The sequence below is a fragment of the Sitophilus oryzae genome, unplaced genomic scaffold, assembly GCF_002938485.1.
Source record: "Sitophilus oryzae breed Bouriz unplaced genomic scaffold, Soryzae_2.0 scaffold_494_pilon_pilon, whole genome shotgun sequence".
Lineage (NCBI taxonomy): Eukaryota > Metazoa > Arthropoda > Insecta > Coleoptera > Curculionidae > Sitophilus > Sitophilus oryzae.
Genome location: NW_022147078.1, coordinates 2,762,442 through 2,782,839, shown reverse-complemented (window position 1 = coordinate 2,782,839; position 20,398 = coordinate 2,762,442). Strand labels below are relative to the sequence as shown.

At 32.7% G+C, this 20,398-nt stretch overlaps 1 protein-coding gene across 4 annotated transcripts; it reads left to right on the top strand.

Annotated features, from left to right (window-relative positions):
• Positions 1–20: 20 nt before the first annotated feature.
• Positions 21–20,276, top strand: LOC115886712 (dedicator of cytokinesis protein 1). 4 transcript variants are annotated; one of them, XM_030905982.1, is made up of 22 exons: positions 22–225; positions 563–831; positions 889–1,158; positions 1,214–1,444; positions 1,500–1,741; positions 1,798–1,915; positions 1,980–2,186; positions 4,341–4,785; positions 4,930–5,221; positions 6,454–6,774; positions 6,870–7,044; positions 9,844–9,957; positions 12,425–12,580; positions 12,697–13,569; positions 13,629–13,877; positions 14,040–14,376; positions 14,435–14,827; positions 14,883–15,145; positions 16,046–16,140; positions 17,361–17,592; positions 18,510–18,663; positions 18,749–20,276. In XM_030905982.1, exons 1-22 carry the CDS (start codon positions 180–182, stop codon positions 18,994–18,996), a joined length of 5,730 nt encoding a protein of 1,909 aa, XP_030761842.1. In that variant the 5' UTR covers positions 22–179; the 3' UTR covers positions 18,997–20,276. The 4 variants fall into 4 exon arrangements, 2 of the variants coding, with proteins under 2 accessions (XP_030761842.1, XP_030761843.1); XR_004050935.1 differs by lacking the exons at positions 18,510–18,663; positions 18,749–20,276 and adding an exon at positions 16,268–16,434 and having other exon boundaries at positions 21–225; positions 17,361–17,495; XR_004050934.1 differs by lacking the exon at positions 18,749–20,276 and having other exon boundaries at positions 17,361–17,676.
• Positions 20,277–20,398: the final 122 nt, after the last annotated feature.

The window sequence follows — 20,398 nt, the reverse complement described above, 5'->3', positions numbered from 1 at the left end:
GATGCCCTGTCAAGTGCAAGATTAATCATTTTGATGCATCTCCTTTGAAAGGAGTGGTAAAAAATGGTAAATACGATGGTGATGCTAGAAATAAGGTGTTTGTGGATTGTTATGTTTTCCCTTTAATAATTTGATAATGAATTTTATGTTTAACACTGGTTAATGTTCATCGGAATACAATGAACGGTTGGAATTGTGTGAACGAATTGGAGAGTTATGGTATAGGTAATTGACTATTTTAAGTTTTTTAAAAATAATCACCTCTCCTGGGTAGATTACTTTTAATTATCTAATTATTTCAATCAATTATCGTGGTTCTGGCTGCGGTTTTGAAAGCATCATTGCTAGATTTCTCATTTAATATAGTCCCCTCTATAACATTGTTTTATATTTTGAACAAAATAAATATTTAATCTACTCTCCTATTGTTTCAATACATACGTGAATATTATTTTAATTGATTCGTTCATTCGTAAGGTCACACGGCTTTAATGGACAATTAAGACTCCTATCATTGGTTCCAGTTAAAACTAAAGACTAATTTAACATGTATTTATTTTAGCTATATATAACTTCAATGATCCGGATGAAGCTAAATTAACTCTAACTGTTGGTGATTCTTTATGCATTTTACAAGAAGAAGCAGACTGGTATTATGGATATGTCACCAATCGACGAAACACATTGGGTATATTTCCCAAAAGCTATGTTCATATCAAAAAATGCGAAAGAATTGATCCTACAGGACCTGTTTTTAAAGATCCCCCCATTAGTCAAGAGATAACCTCGGTTTTAAGGGAATGGGGGGCTCACTGGAAGGCCTTATATATTGTAAAATATTTATTTATGTGGATTTTAGGTAATATTTTCAGTTTTTAATTTTTTTAGGCACATGATGAGAATTTTGAGAAAATGAAAACAAATATATACGATCTAATATTCTTAAGAAGTAAAATAGTGAGCGGGACTTTGCCAATAGATGAATTAAGGAGGCTTACGAGGGAGGCGGCTGAAGAAATCGATATGGGAAATAAACTACTCGGTTTAGATATGGTTGTAAGGGATAAAAACGGAAATCTTATTAATCCAGACAAAAGTAGTACATTACAGATGTTCTATCTTCATAAAACTGCTACAGAAAGGTTAAATAAAGCTAAGGTATGATACAAATAACCTTTTTTTATGCAGAAAAAATTAATCTATTATTTTACAGGAGAGTGTAAAGAATGCGCCACCAAAAACAGCAATCCAACAGTATTCAAACATATTTTTAGTGGCTGTAAGGAATTTTACGTTTAAAATGTCCGAAGATGCTGAACTTTTGATGGCCCTGTACGATGCCAAAGAGTACAAACCTATAACGGAAAGTTATGTAGTACGGTGGACTAAAGAGGGACTCATGAGTGATCTAGATCAAATGTATAACTTGAGGGTGATGTTTACAGTGAGTGCAGAATGAAAAAACTAAATACATATAAAGTAAGTGATATTTATTACAGGATTTGGGTAAAAAGGACTTGGAAAAAGAAAAAATCTTTCTTATTTGTCACGTGGTAAGGGTGGGATCGATGGATATAAAGGAAGTTGACCACAGAAGGAGTTCAATGAGCGTGACAAGTAAGAAAAACCCTTATGAGAACATGCGTAGGCCTTGTGGAGTAGCTGCAATGGATATAACGAATTATATTAATGGAAAATTGGATACAGACTTGGATCAGGAATTTTCAGTGCCTTTTGTTAGGTTAGTTTAGTTAGTTATTAAAAAAAATGTTTATTAATGGTAAATATTTGCTTCAGCTGTGAGAAAGATAATTTAGATCAAACCCTGAGGAAGATTATCAGCAAAGAAAAATTGGAGAACAAGAATCAAGCATTGTTTGTGAGCATGAAGCTTCTTAGAGGTGATTTAAAGCAGGTAAATATACATTTTTTTTGGTAAAAATTTAAGGAAATTTAATGGAAATGATTTTAAAAACCAGGTAAGGGATGAAAATCCGCACTTGGTGCTGGGAAATGTGTCTAGGGCTAGGAAAATGGGGTTTTCCGAGGTGATTTTGCCTGGAGACGTTAGGAACGACCTTTACCTGACTCTGCTCAACGGAGAGTTCACTAAAGGTAGTAAAACCAGTGATAAAAATGTGGAGGTTGTGGTGAAGGTTTGCAACGAAAAAGGACAACAAATACCGGTAAGCAAAGCTATAAATATTTTTTTAAGTAAACTGCAAATAATTTGGTTAATATTCGGATATTTTTATAACTTGGCATTTCAGAGGAATTTTAGAAAAAAAATCTTTTAGAAATAAAATGTTTTAATTTTTCAAAATATCTAACATTATTACATATAGGTACAGTGTAACATAGATTAAAAAATTCAGTGTAAATTTTTCTATTTGATATTTTAACATTTTTTTATACAGGGTGTTTCAAAACAAATGCGAAAAACTTTAGGGGGTGATACCTTGTTCAAAATAAAGGGTAGTTTGCTTTATAAACGTTGGGTCAAAAGTCAACCATTAGGGAGATTCGCGGTACAAAAATGGCGGAAAATTAATGTTTTTATTTTTTATCTTGAAAACGAAAAGAGATAGACTAATGAAATTTTATGGAAGCATTACTGTTATGAAAACACACTTTCTGGTAATTTTTCCACTTTTTTAAAATGAGTGGAAGGGGTTGAAATAAACTACCCCTATCATTCTTGTTAACGAAATTTAAAGAAAAATCTTATCAAACACATGCAAATGCTTTAATTTGGAAAGCTTAGTTTGTTTAGAAACTGTTTTACCTCTTGTGTTTTTTTGATAAAACTCATCGATTGGAAATTAAAAGATAAAATGTAAAGCATTACATGTCAGGACAAATAACATTTTTAGATTAAGAATCTAGTGATTATAACGATAATAATAATCATCTAGATAATAACGTATTGCAGTAGAGTAATGTCAAATAAAATAATATTAGGAACATCCTAAAAAATAACAGCGGCCGACTAGATTTTTTCCTAAAAAAATTACAGCAGCCCACTAGATTCTTTATCAGAAAATGTTTTTTGTCCTGACATGTAATGCTTTACATTTTATTTTTTAATTTCAAATCGGTGAGTTTTATCAAAAAAATACAAGAGATAAAAAAGTTTCTAAACAAACTAAACTATCCAAATTAATTTTTTTGCATGTGTTTGATAAGATTTTTCTTTAAATTTCGTTAACAAGAATTATAGGGGTAGTTTATTTCAACCCCTTCCACTCATTTTCAAAAGGTGAAAAAATTACCAAAACTGTGTTTTCATAACAGTAATGCTTCCATAAAATTTTATTAGTCTTCTTTTCGTTTTCAAGATAAAAAATAAAAACATTATTTTTCCGCCATCTTTGTACCGCAATATCTCCCTAATGGTTGACTTTTGACCCAACGTTTATGAAGCAAACTACCCTTTATTTTGAACAAGGAATCACCCCCTGAAGTTTTTCGCATTTGTTTTGAAACACCCTGTATACGGGATTATTCAAACTTAGTTATTTATCTTACCAAAGTTGTTCCTTATTAAATGAAATGCTATATATTTTTTAGATTAGTAGATTTGCCAAAAAATTCTCATTTCGAAGATAATATAATGTCATAATTTATACTGAGTAGTTTTTGAAGTATGGCCATATTTTTAAATTAATTTTTTATACAATTCACAAAATCTCACTAAAAATTGTGAATCTTAATATTAGCATCTTCTTTAGAATTAATCATACAAAAATAGGCCAAATATCTTGGTGTATACAGGGTGCGTCACAACTGGGTGTTGTATTTTTTTTTTTAGCTAATTCAACTGAAACATACATAAACACATTATTTATCAATTTTATATTCTTTTAAGCACTTTCCATATACAAAATCGGTGTTTTTTGGTTGTTTTTTTTTTGTTTTTAAAAGATAAACGTTATCAGCTAGACCAATACAATAAAACATATTTTTTTAATTAATTTCAAAGGAATATAATCTAAAAATTATATTTTAAAAACCAGTCCGTATAGATTATTATATGGTTATTGTATACTATAAATGGAGCAATTTTATAGCCACTGCACTAGTAAAAAAATATGGAATTTCATTTAAAATCCTTCAATTTTTTTGGTGGAAATAAATTTGACACATCTTGTTTTGTATTAATTTTAAAAATAAATTAAAATTCAAAACAAAAAATCTGTAATAAATCGAAAAAAAAAACGGCGTCATGTTAGCACAGAAATTACGATGGAGGACGTCTACCCATTAAATAAAAATCCTAAAGAAAATCAGCTTGACCGCCAAGGTATTTTAATATGGCTGTTTTTTTTTTAATTCTTCAGGAAGTTATAAGCCTAGGAGGTGGTGTTTCTGAATTGAGTGAATACAGATCAGTTATATACTACCACGAAGACAAACCACAATGGTTTGAAACGTTCAAAATAGCCCTAAGAATAGAAGAATTCAAATCGAGTCACCTAAAGTTCACTTTCAAGCATCGCTCAACGAACGAGGCCAAAGATAAAAACGAGAAACCTTTTGCCATGGCTTATTTGAAGCTGATGCAAGAAAATGGCGTGACATTGCCTGATGCCCAACACAGCCTGATCGTCTACAAAATCGACTACAAAAAGTTCGACGAAACAGGCTTGGATTACCTGAAATTACCCTGTTTTGTCACGGAGATCAAAGACGGGCAAAAAGTTCAGATTCCCGGTCTTACAGCGAACTTGAAGGATTGTTTTAATATTTCTATCAATATTTGTTCTACTAAGCTCACGCAAAACGGTAAGAAACTTTGTTTTCTTATATAGTTTTTGGGTTAAAACGGGTCACAGACGACGCTATTTACCGTACAGTCAAGTTGGATGGGACATTGACATATACCTTGAAGAGTATGCATTTATATTTTATATTTTATTACTTTTTTAGTAAATCTTTTGGGTCTATTGAATTGGACTACCCACAAAGAGACCGTGTCCAAATCTTTAGAGGATTTCATGCAAGTGGACAACAACGAGGTTGTGAAATTTCTCCAGGACATCTTGGACGCCCTATTTTGCATTCTGATGGACACTACAGAGAGCAGCCGGTACGACATCATGGTCTTTGAGTGTTTGCTGCGCATCATCAATTTGGTCACCACAGATTTCCAGTACTTGCACTTCGAGCCTGTGCTCGACGTGTACGTCAAAGAGAGTTTTAGCGCAACCCTGGCTTACAGGTAAGCATTAGAAACATATACACAGTGTCGTATAGGAAAATTTGTAATTTTGTCACCGATTTTTTTATGTATCTACATTATTACTTGATCTATGATCACTAAATTTTTGACCTAACCCTGTATATATACAGGGTGTTTCAAAACAAATGCGAAAAACTTCAGGGGGTGATTCCTTGTTCAAAATAAAGGGTAGTTTGCTTCATAAACGTTGGGTCAAAAGTCAACCATTAGGGAGATATTGCGGTACAAAAATGGCGGAAAATAATGTTTTTATTTTTTATCTTGAAAACGAAAAGAGATAGACTAATAAAATTTTATGGAAGCATTACTGTTATGAAAACACACTTTCTGGTAATTTTTTCACTTTTTTAAAATGAGTGGAAGGGGTTGAAATAAACTACCCCTATCATTCTTGTTAACGAAATTTAAAGAAAAATCTTATCAAACACATGCAAAAAAAATTAACTTTGATAGTTTAGTTTGTTTAGAAACTTTTTATCTCTTGTATTTTTTCATATAAAACTCACCGATTTGAAATTAAAAAATAAAATGTAAAGCATTACATGTCAGGACAAAAGCATTTTCTGATAAAGAATCTAGTGGGCTGCTGTAATTTTTTAGAAAAAAATCTAGTCGGCCGCTGTTACTTTTAGGATGTTCTAATATTATTTTATTTGACATTACTCTACTGCAATACGTTATTATCTAGATGATTATTATTATCGTTATTATCACTAGATTCTTAATCTAAAAATGTTTTTTGTCCTGACATGTAATGCTTTACATTTTATTTTTAATTTCCAATCGGTGAGTTTTATCAAAAAAACACAAGAGGTAAAAAAGTTTCTAAACAAACTAAACTATCCAAATTAAAGCATTTGCATGTGTTTGATAAGATTTTTCTTTAAATTTCGTTAACAAGATTGATAGGGGTAGTCTATTTCAACCCCTTCCACTCATTTTAAAAAAGTAAAAAAATTACCTGAAAGTGTGTTTTCATAACAGTAATGCTTCCATAAAATTTCATTAGTCTATCTCTTTTCGTTTTCAAGATAAAAAATAAAAACATTATTTTTCCGCCATCTTTGTACCGCGATATCTCCCTAATGGTTGACTTTTGACCCAACGTTTATAAAGCAAACTACCCTTTATTTTGAACAAGGAATCACCCCCTAAAGTTTTTCGCATTTGTTTTGAAACACCCTGTATACATATTTTAACTTATTTATTAGAAAGCTGATCATAATCCTGAAAATGGTGATCAACAAAACGGTGTCCAGTTGGAACAACGAAAAATTAATACTACAAACCATGAAAGGATTACAGTATATCATGAGATTCGTGGCGAGATCCAGGATTTTATTCCTGGAAGTCTACCAGGAAATCAACCCCGACGATGATTTTGTTCAGAGCATGAGAGAACTCTTGCACGACATCATCTACTTGATGTCCATGGAAGAGAAAGAATTCCTTTTGGACCAAGGAGCCTGTTTGAAGTACCTGCCCACCATCATCCCGGAAATCTTGCTTATTTTTGACAGATGCGAGTTCAGGTAAGACTTAAAATGACGTTTGAACTGTCATAAGTGACGTTAAAAAATTTCTAACCTCATTTTTTGACCATAAGTGATATTAATACGGTTTCTAGCAAATTGTTGTGCGAATTTTTGAACAACCTGCCCCAAGGAAGACTGACCAAGCAGAAAATGATGACCATCAACGATATAGTGCACAGCAAACTGTTCCAGTATCCTGAATGTAGGGAGGTTATGTTACCGATGATAACCAGGCAAGTTAAAGAGTTGATTGAGGCCAAAGATGAGGTAAGTGCTGAAAAAAAACTGTTTATGTGCTTTAAAATACCGTATGATTGAAAAAAAAACGGCGTCGAGTTGGCATTTTACATATAAAATTGTTTACATTGAAAGCCTACTCTGACCCCTTTTTTTCTCGATCGTATGGTGGTTTTTATGTTCAAATATTATTTGTTCTATGTTATTTTTGGGCTACTTACTGAGGATTATTGTATTAAATTTTTTTTATTTACAATCTATTTATTTTACTACATTTGTATATAATGAGTGTTGTAAAAACGTCATTTCAGTTCAAACCTTGTCTATGTCTAACAGCCAAAGTTTTTGTATTGACAATGACAGCAGCTGTCAGCGTCAAAAATTTGAAATTCCATTTTTCGTAGTTTTTACTGAGTCACACTGTATATACGTTATTTTTTTACCTCAGTAAGTAGTTATAGACAAGAAGCTTTCAAGCAGTGTAAATAGTGTCATTTATTTAATTTAATTTATAGTATATATGTGAATAGGCTCCATGATAATATTTTTGTAAATATTACAAGCTGACGAATTGCAACGTGATTTTTCTAAAAAACATGCAAACATTTATACTAAAAACATTGCACACAACATATACAGTGTGATCAGTTATGTGATAAGGTCTCACAGAAAACACAAAATATTTTTTTTTTCAGTTATTTTAAAAATTTTTCTCACAAAACAATTTTCTGTTTTTTTTATTGATCACACTGTATAAATACATTCTACATTAGCACCCATATCTTCATTTTCTACATATCTTTTTCACCAAGAAAAAAACATTTCTAGCCCAATACACTTTAATTCTGTCCTTACTGTAAACATTGTAAATAAACGCATGATTTTTCTCGTTGAATTTCAAGGTCGAAAACGGAAAAAAACTTGCACAGAGACACCTTGGCCACCGTTGATCAAAAAACTTAGGTATTTCATACCTTTTCTGTACTATTTTACTAGTTTTCATTTTTTAAGAGTCTTTTTATGCATTGAAAATGTAATTTTTGTTAATTTACTGAGTTATTTAGAGTAGTTTTTATAAATATTTAGTTAAAAAACGACATTTTCACGTACATTACCGGAATCTTGTTAACCAGAAGTGATACAGATTTTTTATTTACTTTTCTCTGGGCTATTTGAAAATATTATGACAATAAAAGTTTCATATTCCTCTTGTGATTTTTTCTAGTTAACAATAATAACACATTTTTATAAAAAAAAACAAATAATACTAATCATACAATTTTAAATAAACATTTTGATGTGTAAATTGACTCTTATAATTCCTGTAGAAAAAAAAAACAAAATTAGCACCACTTTTTGCAAATTCTTAAAGCACTTTTGATAGTTTGACTATTTTATTTTCTACAATCTAAAATTATTTCTTTAATTTACAACCTTTAACTTTTCCAATGCATGATAAATTCCAGGATATTTTTTTTGTTTAAATCTTCTGGAGCCTAATACTAGAAATTTAAACGTCATTTAAGTTTTCCTAGTTTTGACATTAATATGACAAGCAGTGTTAAAATAATTTATCTGAGGTCACAATATTTTGACACTTTGTGTCACCGTGTCATGATAGGGTAATTTAAATGACGTATGTAGGGTGTAATTTTTGACTAGCTTTTTGTCCAGTTTTGTTGGTAGTTGGGATTGGTAATAATGGTACAACAATATTCAAGTAGTTTTATATTTGAGGCGTTCAACAGTGCCTAGTCATTTTGACATTCAAAATAACACTAATGACAAAATAATCTTGTTTTTTTTACCTTGGGCAAACAGAGATTCATGTGTCTGTATTTTACAGATGACGTTGATGACATTATTGACTTTGTTTCAGTCAATATACAGTTGTTTTTGAGAGAGAATGTCAATGCCTGTCATTTTGATGTTTAACATTACTTTATTGGCATATTTTCAGTTTAATATTGTTGATAGTTAATTTAAATTTATTGTTAAAACAAATTCAACGAAAATAGAACGCATTATACTACTTAAATTTTTATTTGTTACTAAATATTGTTGTTACCGTCTTAGTAGAGGTTAGTTCTTCAGTAATATCCTTGTAATATTAAGCATAGTAGTTTACAGAAAAGAGAAGAATTTTGTGTGTGAAATATCAGCATTTGAGATAATAATTGTACGTTATTTATATGATTATCGACATATTACATTAATGAATGAAATTCATGATTAAAATTTCAGGTCTATAGTATTTATTTACAAAAAAACATTTTTTTGACGATTTGTGAGGTTTAATAGATAAAAATCTGAATTTTTTAGGTTAAGAATAGTTCGCATCTTGACATTTCCGGTTTAAACGGAAGTGGCTACGCTTAGCAAATGTCATTTTTGACAGAAAATTGAAAACAATTAAAGTACTGGTAAACTTAGGTTTAGAATTCTATTTTATATACAAAAAATTTCAGATTTTTAATTTTGAAAATTTGCATATTAGATCCAAAAAGGGATTTCATTTTCTGTTTGCATGGAGACATTTGTTATTAATAGTTAGTCAAGCTAGAATTCAGAGATATATGTCGATTATTGTACAAATGACAACAATTTCAAAACGCATGTGCATGTATTTATAACAAAAAAAATCTAGGTTCTGGGCATCTTGAGGCATATTTCCGTCAGAGTAGAATTACGTTATTTGTCAAAAAAACTTTTATTTTAATTATTTTTTGTCTACATTAACCGTACTAAACCTGGGCATATATAGAGGGTGTCCCAAACAATCTTTTTACCAGTAGTTTTGAGTATGTAGTGGTACAATGGGTCTTATAGGGTGTTGCGATGCGGCAAGATGGTCGGAGACAAAACAAATCCGTGGCCAAGGTCGCTCAGCTGCTTGGAACGTCCAAACATTGCGTCACTGAACACGTGGGATACTCAGAAGAGGTGATAAAAACGTATATAACCGCTGCAAATGTACAACAGTACGATGCGAAATGAACGTGATTCAACAGGCACACGTAGTCGCATTTTTATTTCGGTTTAGCTCTGGTTCGGTGTCATTGATGCAGGTCTATCTTATGAACCGTTATAGCTAGACAGTTGAAATTTTCACAGATAATGTATCTATGTTGTCGCTATAAGAACAAATACTAAAAACAGAATTAAATAAATGTTTATAAATAAAAAAGTACTTTCACTAAACATTATCTTTTAAGTAATAATTTTACGTAGATCTTTCAAGTTCTCGGTGGCCGCGTGGTTAAAGCGTTAGGACTTTACGCTGCTATGACGTTGGAGCCGTAGTGAGGCAGGTTCGAATCCTAGTCAAGGCGACTTTTTTTAATCGTTTTCTTTTTAATTTTTACATATTTATTATTGATTAATACAATTTTTTGTAATGTGTTTCTTCCTTTTTTTTAAATTACTTATACGCGCATTCAAAATTTCAGCTAAATCGGAGAAAAAGTTTATAATAATATAGTTGCTAATGTTGTATAGATAATGAATGGTACGGAACCCATCGTGCGCGAGTCCGACTCGCACTTGACCAATTTTTAGAAAGCTCATAACAAGATAAATAGAATAAAGATATACAGGGTATTCGATTTAAAAAAAAAATAAATAAAAATGCGATTTTTGTTGCTTGTTGAATTATTTTTAATTTCGATCATTTATAGAGAAAGGTATATCAACACAAACATATATGCATAAAATCATGGTGATGCTTTTAATTTTTGGGCACTAATCACGGCTTTGGACTATTGAGCGATAGAGATTTTTAGAGATATAGTTTTTATAGACACTATAGATCCACAGATTAGCTTTATTTATGGTATTTTTATTGCTTGAGATGACCACAAAAGTATAAAAAATCGAAATTTCTTTTTTAATTTAAAAAAAGTCATGGTTTATAGGGCTCGAACACACTGACGACCAGGTCGCACCGGCCAGGCCGCAGCTACCTCTAAAACCATTAAATCAAATGATATAGCGCACACTAACGTCCTGGCCGTCCCACGGTGGGGTATTAGCATGAAAAAGGTGATCGAAATTCGAAAAAGCAAATGTGTTTAAGATTTCCCAAAAAAAGATAAATGATAAGTTAAATCATCTCTGCCATGAATGGCGTTGCTATGGGCGTGTTTAGTTGCATTTATTTGTTTCAACGAAACGTCAAAGTTTCACAGATAAGAGGTATGGCTAAATTTTATGTTTAAAATTATAAATTGTTGTTGTTCTTGTGCTCTTTTTACGTTGATATTATTGTTTTGATTGAAAATGGCTCAGCAAGCTGCAGGTATGTATTCTACAAAAACGTATTGTTTATTTTGATATTCTCTATACTAACGATTTTTTTTGCAACTAAAAGTTAGGCGTTCAGAAAATTTGATTAAATTTGTGACATTTTTATTATACTTAGAGATTTAGTTACGCATTTCGAAGAATTCAGCATATTGTCTATATACGTTTTACTTAGTAAACATTGGGCTTTCATACAGTAAAATAAAATACTGCGACTTTTTGCGATTTTGCTGATAAAATGAGAAAAACATTCTTGGTTTCCTCTAATTTGCCAATCAGTGATATACTAATGCGAGGTGTAAACCGCGATGGCATTGTTGTGTACACAGCGATCGCATTAGTGCCATTAGCTGTATAGCACAATTTGACATTAGTAGCGACTTTAGTGGTATGGGCATTGCTCGCGGATCAGTCTTAGCATTAGTAGTATTAGTTGCGATATTACTACTGGCATTAGTGGCATTGACCGTGGAAACACTGGAACAGTGATTTTTCTTTCTTTGTTTAGAATCGACGAATTATCCTTTATTTTGTTCATATTATTTCCTCTTTAATTGAAAATAGCAATAATTTATATAAGGTCTACATAAAAAAATTTCGGTCAACTATCTGTGTCAAATACCCCACTGTGCGAGGCCAGGTCGTTGCGACCTGGTCGTCAGTGAGTTTGAGCCCTAAAGTCAAAGGAGACCAATTTCTAAGTGTTTTTTTTTCAAAAATATAAAAAATATACTTTTTCAATTTTTTTTTGATCATTTTTTTCAAAATTTTTTGTATTTTTGTGAACATCTTAAGTAAATTGCTCATATTTACTCTGGTTTCAAGGTAAGTTATTTTTTTCTGTCAGTTTAGGCTTTTTTATACTAGCTTTTGGCTTATTCTACCTTATTTTGTGTATATCGAAATTTGGTATATTTACCAAAAAAAAAAAAATTGACTAAAATCCATCATAAAAATAAGTTAGAATAACGTCATCTGTATATATTCGATCAAAGAAAAATTTTCAAACTATTCCAACACTCAATTCCTGTATCTATATCGTTCAATAGTCTTTTATTGTCTATGGGATTCCCAAGAATATGCTTTTTTGCACTGGCGAACTTTTTAGGTGGAGCTTTGCATCAAGATACTGAGTGACATGATGGAATTGCTCTTTCGCAAGGATATCGGATCTACTTTCAAGGACATTACGCAGATTATTAACACTGATTTGAGGACTATTATTCAGAGTCATATCAAAATGGACAGAGACCATCCACAAGCGGTAAGGATTGTTTAATAATTTATGGTTTAAAACGGGTCATAGACGACAGGTTTAATTTGTTTTGATTTCAATTAAACTTAAAGACACTTTTATTTAAATTATTCTGACATTTGCAGAGTCAGTTGGTTGCAGTAATGCTAGACGTGTTCAGACAAATGACTCCAGAACACTATTCGAACTACATCCAGAAATTCCTGACTAGTTTCGACGTCTTGGACTTCCTCATGGAAATCCTCGTAGTTTTCAAAGAACTGGTCAGCAATTCTGCCTTTCCCAGAGACTGGTGCGACATGGTACTGCTCCAGAACCATACCATCCTGAAATCTTTAAGATTCTTCTCTCACACCATCAGAGATTGTTTTTTCTCAAAATTTGAGCACGATGCCTGGAGTAATTTCTTCCATTGTGCCATAGCTTTCATGACCCAAGATGCCTTGCAATTGGAAAGATTTTCTTTTAACAAGCGAACGAGAATAGTGAACCAATACAGCGACATGCGTCGTGAAATGGGCTTCGAAATTCGGTCTATGTGGTTCAATTTGGGTCAGCACAAGGTTCATTTTGTACCGTCTTTAGTGGGACTGATCCTGGAAATGACCTTGATCCCTGAGCCTGAATTAAGGAAGGCTACCATTCCCATATTCTTCGACATGATGCAGTGTGAGTTTTACTCTTCTCGTCTTGAGGATGAGAGCTTTGGGGACACGAAACGTGATTCCAGTCATACTAAGGCGAATTTTGATGATTTCGAGAACGAGATGATCGTGAAGTTAGACGCGTTGTTTGAAGGTGGGCGTGGTGATGCCGATTATAGGCGTCTTTTTCACGATATCATGTTCAAACTTTGTGATCAGCACACTTCAATGAAGGAGGAAGGTGTGAAGTTTGTGCTGATTGTGTCAAGGTTGATGGAGAGTCTTTTGGAGTACAGGAATATACTGTCTGATGAGAATAAGGAGAATACCATGAGTTGTACCGTGAATTTGTTGGTATGTAATGCTTATATATTGATTTAAAGAATTTTTTACCTAAAAACAAAAATTTTTAGGATTTCTATTCGGAAATCAACAAAAAGGAGATGTATATTCGCTACATGAACAAACTCGTCGACTTGCACATAGAGTGTGAAAACTACACAGAAGCAGCCTTTGCTTTAGAACTCCACACGAAACTACTCAGATGGTCAGACGAATCTCTTCCATTACTTTTCAGCAAATTTGCCGTAAATGCCAAGACGCACAGGCAACTAAAGACGGCCCTGTATAATCAGATCATCGGAAACTTCAATAACGGAAAGGTTAGTACGGTTATAGACCTCTACAATCAATATATTGTATGTTGGCTTCAAGGTAATGATCTGGGAGACAGTGTCTAGTTGTTTCATGATCTAAGGTTTTAATTTACAACAAACAGGAGCATATTTTTGCGTGTTTTAAACTACTGGTTTTCTCTGTTGTAGATGTGGGAATATGCTATAGAAAAATGTAAGGAACTAGCACAGCAATATGAACAAGAAACCTTCGACTATGAAGAACTGAGTCAGCTTCATAATCAGCTGTCTAAATTCTATGATAACATCATGAAAGTAGCAAGACCGGAACCGGAGTATTTCAGGGTGGGGTACTTTGGCAGGGGATTCCCACAATTCCTCCAAAACAAAGTTTTTATATACAGGGGTAAAGAATACGAGAGACTGCAAGAATTCAACGGCAGAATCATGAACGAGTTTCCGAAAGCTCAGTTGCTGAATAAACTGACACCCCCTGGCGATGACATCAAGAATTCGGACAAACAATGTAAGTGTTCAGTGAATCCCCGAAAAATTCTACTTTAATTGCAATTTTTCTTTCGCAGACGTCCAGATCAATAAAGTGGACCCAGTGATGGAGGAAAAGAAGCAAAGATTTTCCGGTAAACCGGTGTGCGAGCAGATAGTCAAATTCTACAGGGTGAACAACATAAAAAAGTTCACGTTTTCGAGGCCTTTCAGTAGGAAGGACCCTTTCATAGAAACGGATAATGAGTTTGCCCACTTGTGGCTCGAAAGAACGGAGCTTGTGACGACATATCCGCTTCCTGGTATTCTCAGGTGGTTCCCGGTGGAAAGTATGACAGTTAAAGAGATTTCTCCATTGAGAAACGCCATAGAAACCTTGGAGAGTAAGAATAAAGTACTTGCGGGTTATGTTACTAGTTATAACAGGGATGAGAACATGCAGATCAATCCTTTGAGCATGACATTAAATGGTAAAATATACATTTATTTTCAACAAGATTTTTTTCAATAACTTTTTCTTTTCAGGTATATTAGACGCCGCAGTTATGGGAGGCGTCAAAAACTACGAAGACGTCTTTTTTCATCCTGACTACTTGGTGCACCATCCCGATGATGAAGTGCTTGTTAATAGACTGAAAGACCTGATTGCTGACCAGATTCCTCTGTTGGATCTGTGTGTACAGATTCACAAGCAGAAAGCGCCAGGAAACTTGCAACCGCTTCAGAAGAGATTGGAGGAGTGTTTTGAAGTGTTTAGAAGTGATGTTGAGAAGAAATACGGCAAAAGAGTAAGTTGAACAAATAATAGTTTTGTGTTAAAATAACGACATGTGATTTTTTGCCCTCAATTGACGTCAAATTGTGGTTTATGTTGGTTACAAGAAGTTAACGGAAATAAGTGTCTAGTTGTTGTATGGTCTACGGTTTTAAGTAAATAATGTTATAAGAGTTCATGTTTTTATGAAATTGTTTTTTTCTCTTTTTCATTTTTAAAAGTTTCAAAGATGATATAAGTTCTTGTAGCCCTATCGTAGAATTCTAGTTCATGTTGGCGTCAAGGAGTTAAAAAAGAGATGTGTCTAGTTGTTGTATAGTCTAAGAATCTCAGTACATATATAAATAATGTTATAATTTCACTCTTAAAAATCTATAGTCAGTTCTTGAAGTTAAAAGAAAGGAGTTTTTTGTGTCTTCAACTTACGTGAAACATGATTAATGTTGGCAACAAGAACTTAACGAAATTATACGTCTAGTTGTAGTATAGTTTAAGATTTTCAGTAAATAATGTTACTTTATTTATATAATAGGTAAAAATATCAAAGAAAAATCAGTTTATTTTGCTCTGAATTGGCTTCAACGATGATTAATGTTGGCTACAAGATATTGACGAAATTATGGGTCTAGTTGTTATATGATCTACGGCTCCGAATAAATAATGTTGTGATATTAGTTCCTTTACCCATTAGTTAAAAATATCCAGGAAGAAATTAAGATTTTGCCCTGCTGTGACATCAAATCTTTATTTATGTTGGCTTCAGGAATTTGATTTAAGAGAGTGTCTAATTAGTTTATGGTCTAACGTTATAACTAAATAATGATATTGAGTGTTATAGATTCTAGCTTAATATTTAGTGGTGCAGGATGTTTTATTACCAATTTTTATTATTTTTTACTTTTTTTTCTTATAGGATTGTGATGTAAAGTTACAAAACGACGTCCTAATGCGAAGACACCACAGCACGGCCAGTGATACTAGATTATCCGACGTCACCATAACCCCTGAGTAAGTTTTAATTATTTTTCTGTACGGACTGCACGATTTCGAAAAACATATTAACAAAATCTGAAGACAGAAATATCAGTAGGGTTATTTAGTAGAAAGAACACATGGTTTTTACTTCTTTTTTCAGAAGGAAACGACTTAGCAAGCTGACCCTAACCCATAACCGACAAGCGTCGTCTCTAGCTTAACACTATAGTTTAACCATTTTATTAAATTAGATTTATAACCTATTAATAACTAACGTCCGCACACTAACACAATCCAGGACGAACCTAGGGTTTTTCGTTCCCAACGGTAAATAGCACCAGATTTATCTGCATGCAGCATGCATATTTGGGTCGCTTTGGTTCATAACTTTGAATAAGAAGACTAAGGAGCATAATGCTATCCATGTATTCATGCATGGTGGGCGGAAAAAGCTCTCTAGGGTGGGGATCCTTGACAGTTCTGTTTGACGATTCATTTGACACATTTGAATTTGATTTGAAATTTTGTGGATTTGTCAGTCTTTACGGAGCTTATTTTATGTTATTTATTATTTATTCTACTACTGATATTTGTATAAAGGTAGTAAATCTAGATGGAAATTGTGGCAGAACTTAAATTAACAGTGACACTCGCGATTTATCGAAAAAGACTCTAAAATAGTTGGTTGTGTAGCGTGCGGTAGATCTCGGCAAAAATTGAGTGAAATAATGGAACAACTTTTCGCTAGTAAGTGACTATATAATATACATACGTGTAGTAAACTGATCATTTATGAAATTCACTTAAATTAACTAAATTATATAGTTTTCTTGCATTTTAGCTTTTATTTACTACTTGTCATAGAATTTTGATACGTTAATTTGACTTACCTGCTTCAGTAGCGTATCGGATGTTTGTGTTAATAATAACTTATTATAACTTATCTATTTTTATTAGAATTATATATTTTTTTAACAATTTTAATAACTACCAACATTTATTCACAACGTAAAATAAAATAACAAATTATTGAATCTACCCCACGTCTACCCTACATCATAGTTTTACATTTTTTAAATAAAATTAGAACGGCACTGAATAACCGGAATTTAAGTCGGCCATATTTGAGGCCCATCGCGGTGTACCTAAGATTTTTGATATGCTCCTTCCTTAGTCTTCTTATTCAAAGGTTCATAACATATTTTTTTTGTCTCGGGAAACATAACCTAAAACAAATTAATTTCTCTCTCTAGCCGATCGTCTCAACTGAACTACACCAAAAGCCTGATACTGTCGCCGTCGAAAAGTTTGACGGGAACGCCGGTGAGTCACAAGAAGTCGCACAAACTGTCGACGAAAAGGAGGCGGAGCAAGCCGGAACAATCGTTGTCGCCCTCTACCGGCAGTACTCAGTGGTACACGAACGACGACCCTGTCACGACGCCATCTGGCGTGGGCACTCCACCCATCGAACTAACGGAAGAAGTGAGTTTAAGGTTTTGATTCTTTCTTAACCTCAACAACAGCATGCGTTTTAGTTGTGAACACAGGTTAATGTAGATATTTTAGGTAATTATTTTATAGAAGATTTTTTTTATTTCTTTTGGCTGAGGTTTTGGTTTTTTTTTGGGATAAGTTTGATAGATTGGGTATACAGGGTCGCTTTTTTGTATGGAAACGGTCGATTATTAGGTAAAATATAGGAGGTACCGCAAAAAGTTAAATACCAAAGTTATAGGATTTTTCGAGGGGTGTCTCACTACTGGAATTACATGTACATTTTCTTGGCAGTCGCTGGCAGTCATTGGCAGTCTTACGGCAATCACCTATAATAATTACATGGCAGTCTTCTTGGCTGTGATTGGCAGTCGCTTGGTAGAAAGATGATATTTTGGCAGTACATGTACATTTTTTACCCAAGTGAGACACCCCTCGGGATTTTTAAATATCTATTAGTGAGTAATAAATTTAAGTATACAGGGTCGTTCATAAAGGCGTGACACATCATAGTATATTATTACATATTTCAATTCTAAGCAAAAATCGAAATACACACAATGTATCTCAAAGCAACCGTTTGTATTTCGATTTTTGCTTAGAATTAAAGGAAGAACCGAAATATGCAGTAATATACAGGGGATTCTATTTAAAAAAATGAAACTATGATGTGTCACGCCTTTATGAACGACCCTGTATACTTAAATTTATTACTCACTAATAGATATTTATAAACCCTATAACTTTTATATTTAACTTTTTGCGGTACCTCCTATATTTTACCTAATAATCGACCGTTTCCATACATAAGAGCGACCCTGTATAATTTGTACTAACAAAAAAAAATAAAAATATTTTAACGTGCCTACTTAATAGATATTTTGTAAACTTTTTTTTGTATTAAGTTACATCCGAAGCGCCCTCTACGTTCAGAAGTTGAAAGAGAAAAACGCCTGAGCAGGCCCTCTAGTGGACAGTTTTCTAGGCCCAACAGTGTTGTTTCTTTGCAAATTAGGACTACAAACAGCTCGGGCAACAGCAGCAATAGGGATTCAGTAGGTAGGTACCCAGTTTTGAACGGCTATGGAAAAAATCTTTACTTTTCGTGCGTAATAAAATAAAAATGAACAAAAATGTGTCATAGGTACTACAGACTCCAGCGTAAGCGAGGAAGATCAGATGGTACCACCGCCGGTTCCGGCAAAACAAAAAGACTCAGGAGTGGATTTTAGTCAGCTGACGATTAACGAAAACATGAGTTTTCTCCATAGTCGTACTACCTCGTTCACCAGGCAGTCGTACCGATTGATCGAAGCCGTCAATTTGGTGCGGGAAGTACCGCCGAGTCCGCCGCCTAAGCCTCCCAAAACCAAACAAAAAACCCTGCTCTAGCGTCGATTATTTTTTCGATAGAACTTTCGGTCTTTTTCAGTAGGTACCAGGGTTGAAACTATTTATTTTTTTTTACAACCCTGGTATGATATACACGTCCAAAAGCATTGAATAAAAAGACTAAGCAAGGATTATATCAACAGGCTTGAGATCATTCAAGCCTTCCCACAATGTCTGAAAGATTTATGCACTTTACATAAGAACAAACAAGAAAAAAATAGTATTGTGTCCTTCCTTGGTCTTTTCATATGCCTATAATTTGTTTATTGATATTAGTACAAGAATTTAGAACAAGTAAAAGAGATTTTCATGAGACTTTTAGTGCATTTAAACTTATAGATCTCTTTTATTTGTCAACTATGATAAGCAAACTAATCAAAAAAGTGTTTTCTGAAAGTAAATTTAGTGTATTAGCACAAAGAAACTTGAATAGTAATAACAAAATAATAAGTTAAACTGCGTGCCCTTAGCTGACGTCAAATTATGACTGAATGTTAGCTACAGGAAGTTGACTATATTATGTATCTAGTTGTTGTATGCTTTAAGGTTTTCAGTAATAGTATATATTTTTTTCGTTATTTTTATATATCTAAATGCCAACTATTTGTATGTTTTAATAATGAAATATTCATCAATTTTTTTGCCTTAAAAAACGGTTTACCCATTATTAAGCGAATTTGAAATCTTAGAGCATGGTATAACTAGACACTCCTTGTCATTATAATTCCGTAGGCAACATAAATCATCTAGGATGAATTGTTACAAATGCTACACTACTTTTACCAACAGAACTCTCTATAAGCTGTATTATATTTTATATCTTTACCCTTTTTTATATAGATTTTCTATTTTCACTTAAAACAGACTGTTTTTTAGATATATATGTCAAATTTTTAATAAAGGAGTTATTTATTTTATAGTATTAAGTAAATGTTAAATTTATTATTTTTTTTTGTATTAAATTAGGCGAAATACTCTTTGATAATAGGCGGTACCTAATAAAGATTTAAGGCACTACATAATACCAAAAAAAAACTTTTTTTTTCAAATAAACCTGTTTTTGTAATCTTTTCGCTGTTATATAACGTACAAAGCCTTCTTGATTAACTGTAAATTTTATATAGGTGCTTGTTGCTGTTATATGCATGCTTTTTCTAATGTTATTAAAACTAAATTGTTACCGCAAGTGCCATTTTCATAGTTGATAAGTTACAAAGCAATTTTGTATATTTTTGTATTAAGTTGTCGTGTTAACCAAAGAAGTATTTTAGTATTATATTGTTAATAAAAAAATATATACTTTTTTCTTAATTTGTGTTTCATGTATTTAGCTCCAAAAAAAGGTGAATCTCGAATTAAAGTTCAATGACTATAAAGAATACAAGGACACGTAACGCCTATA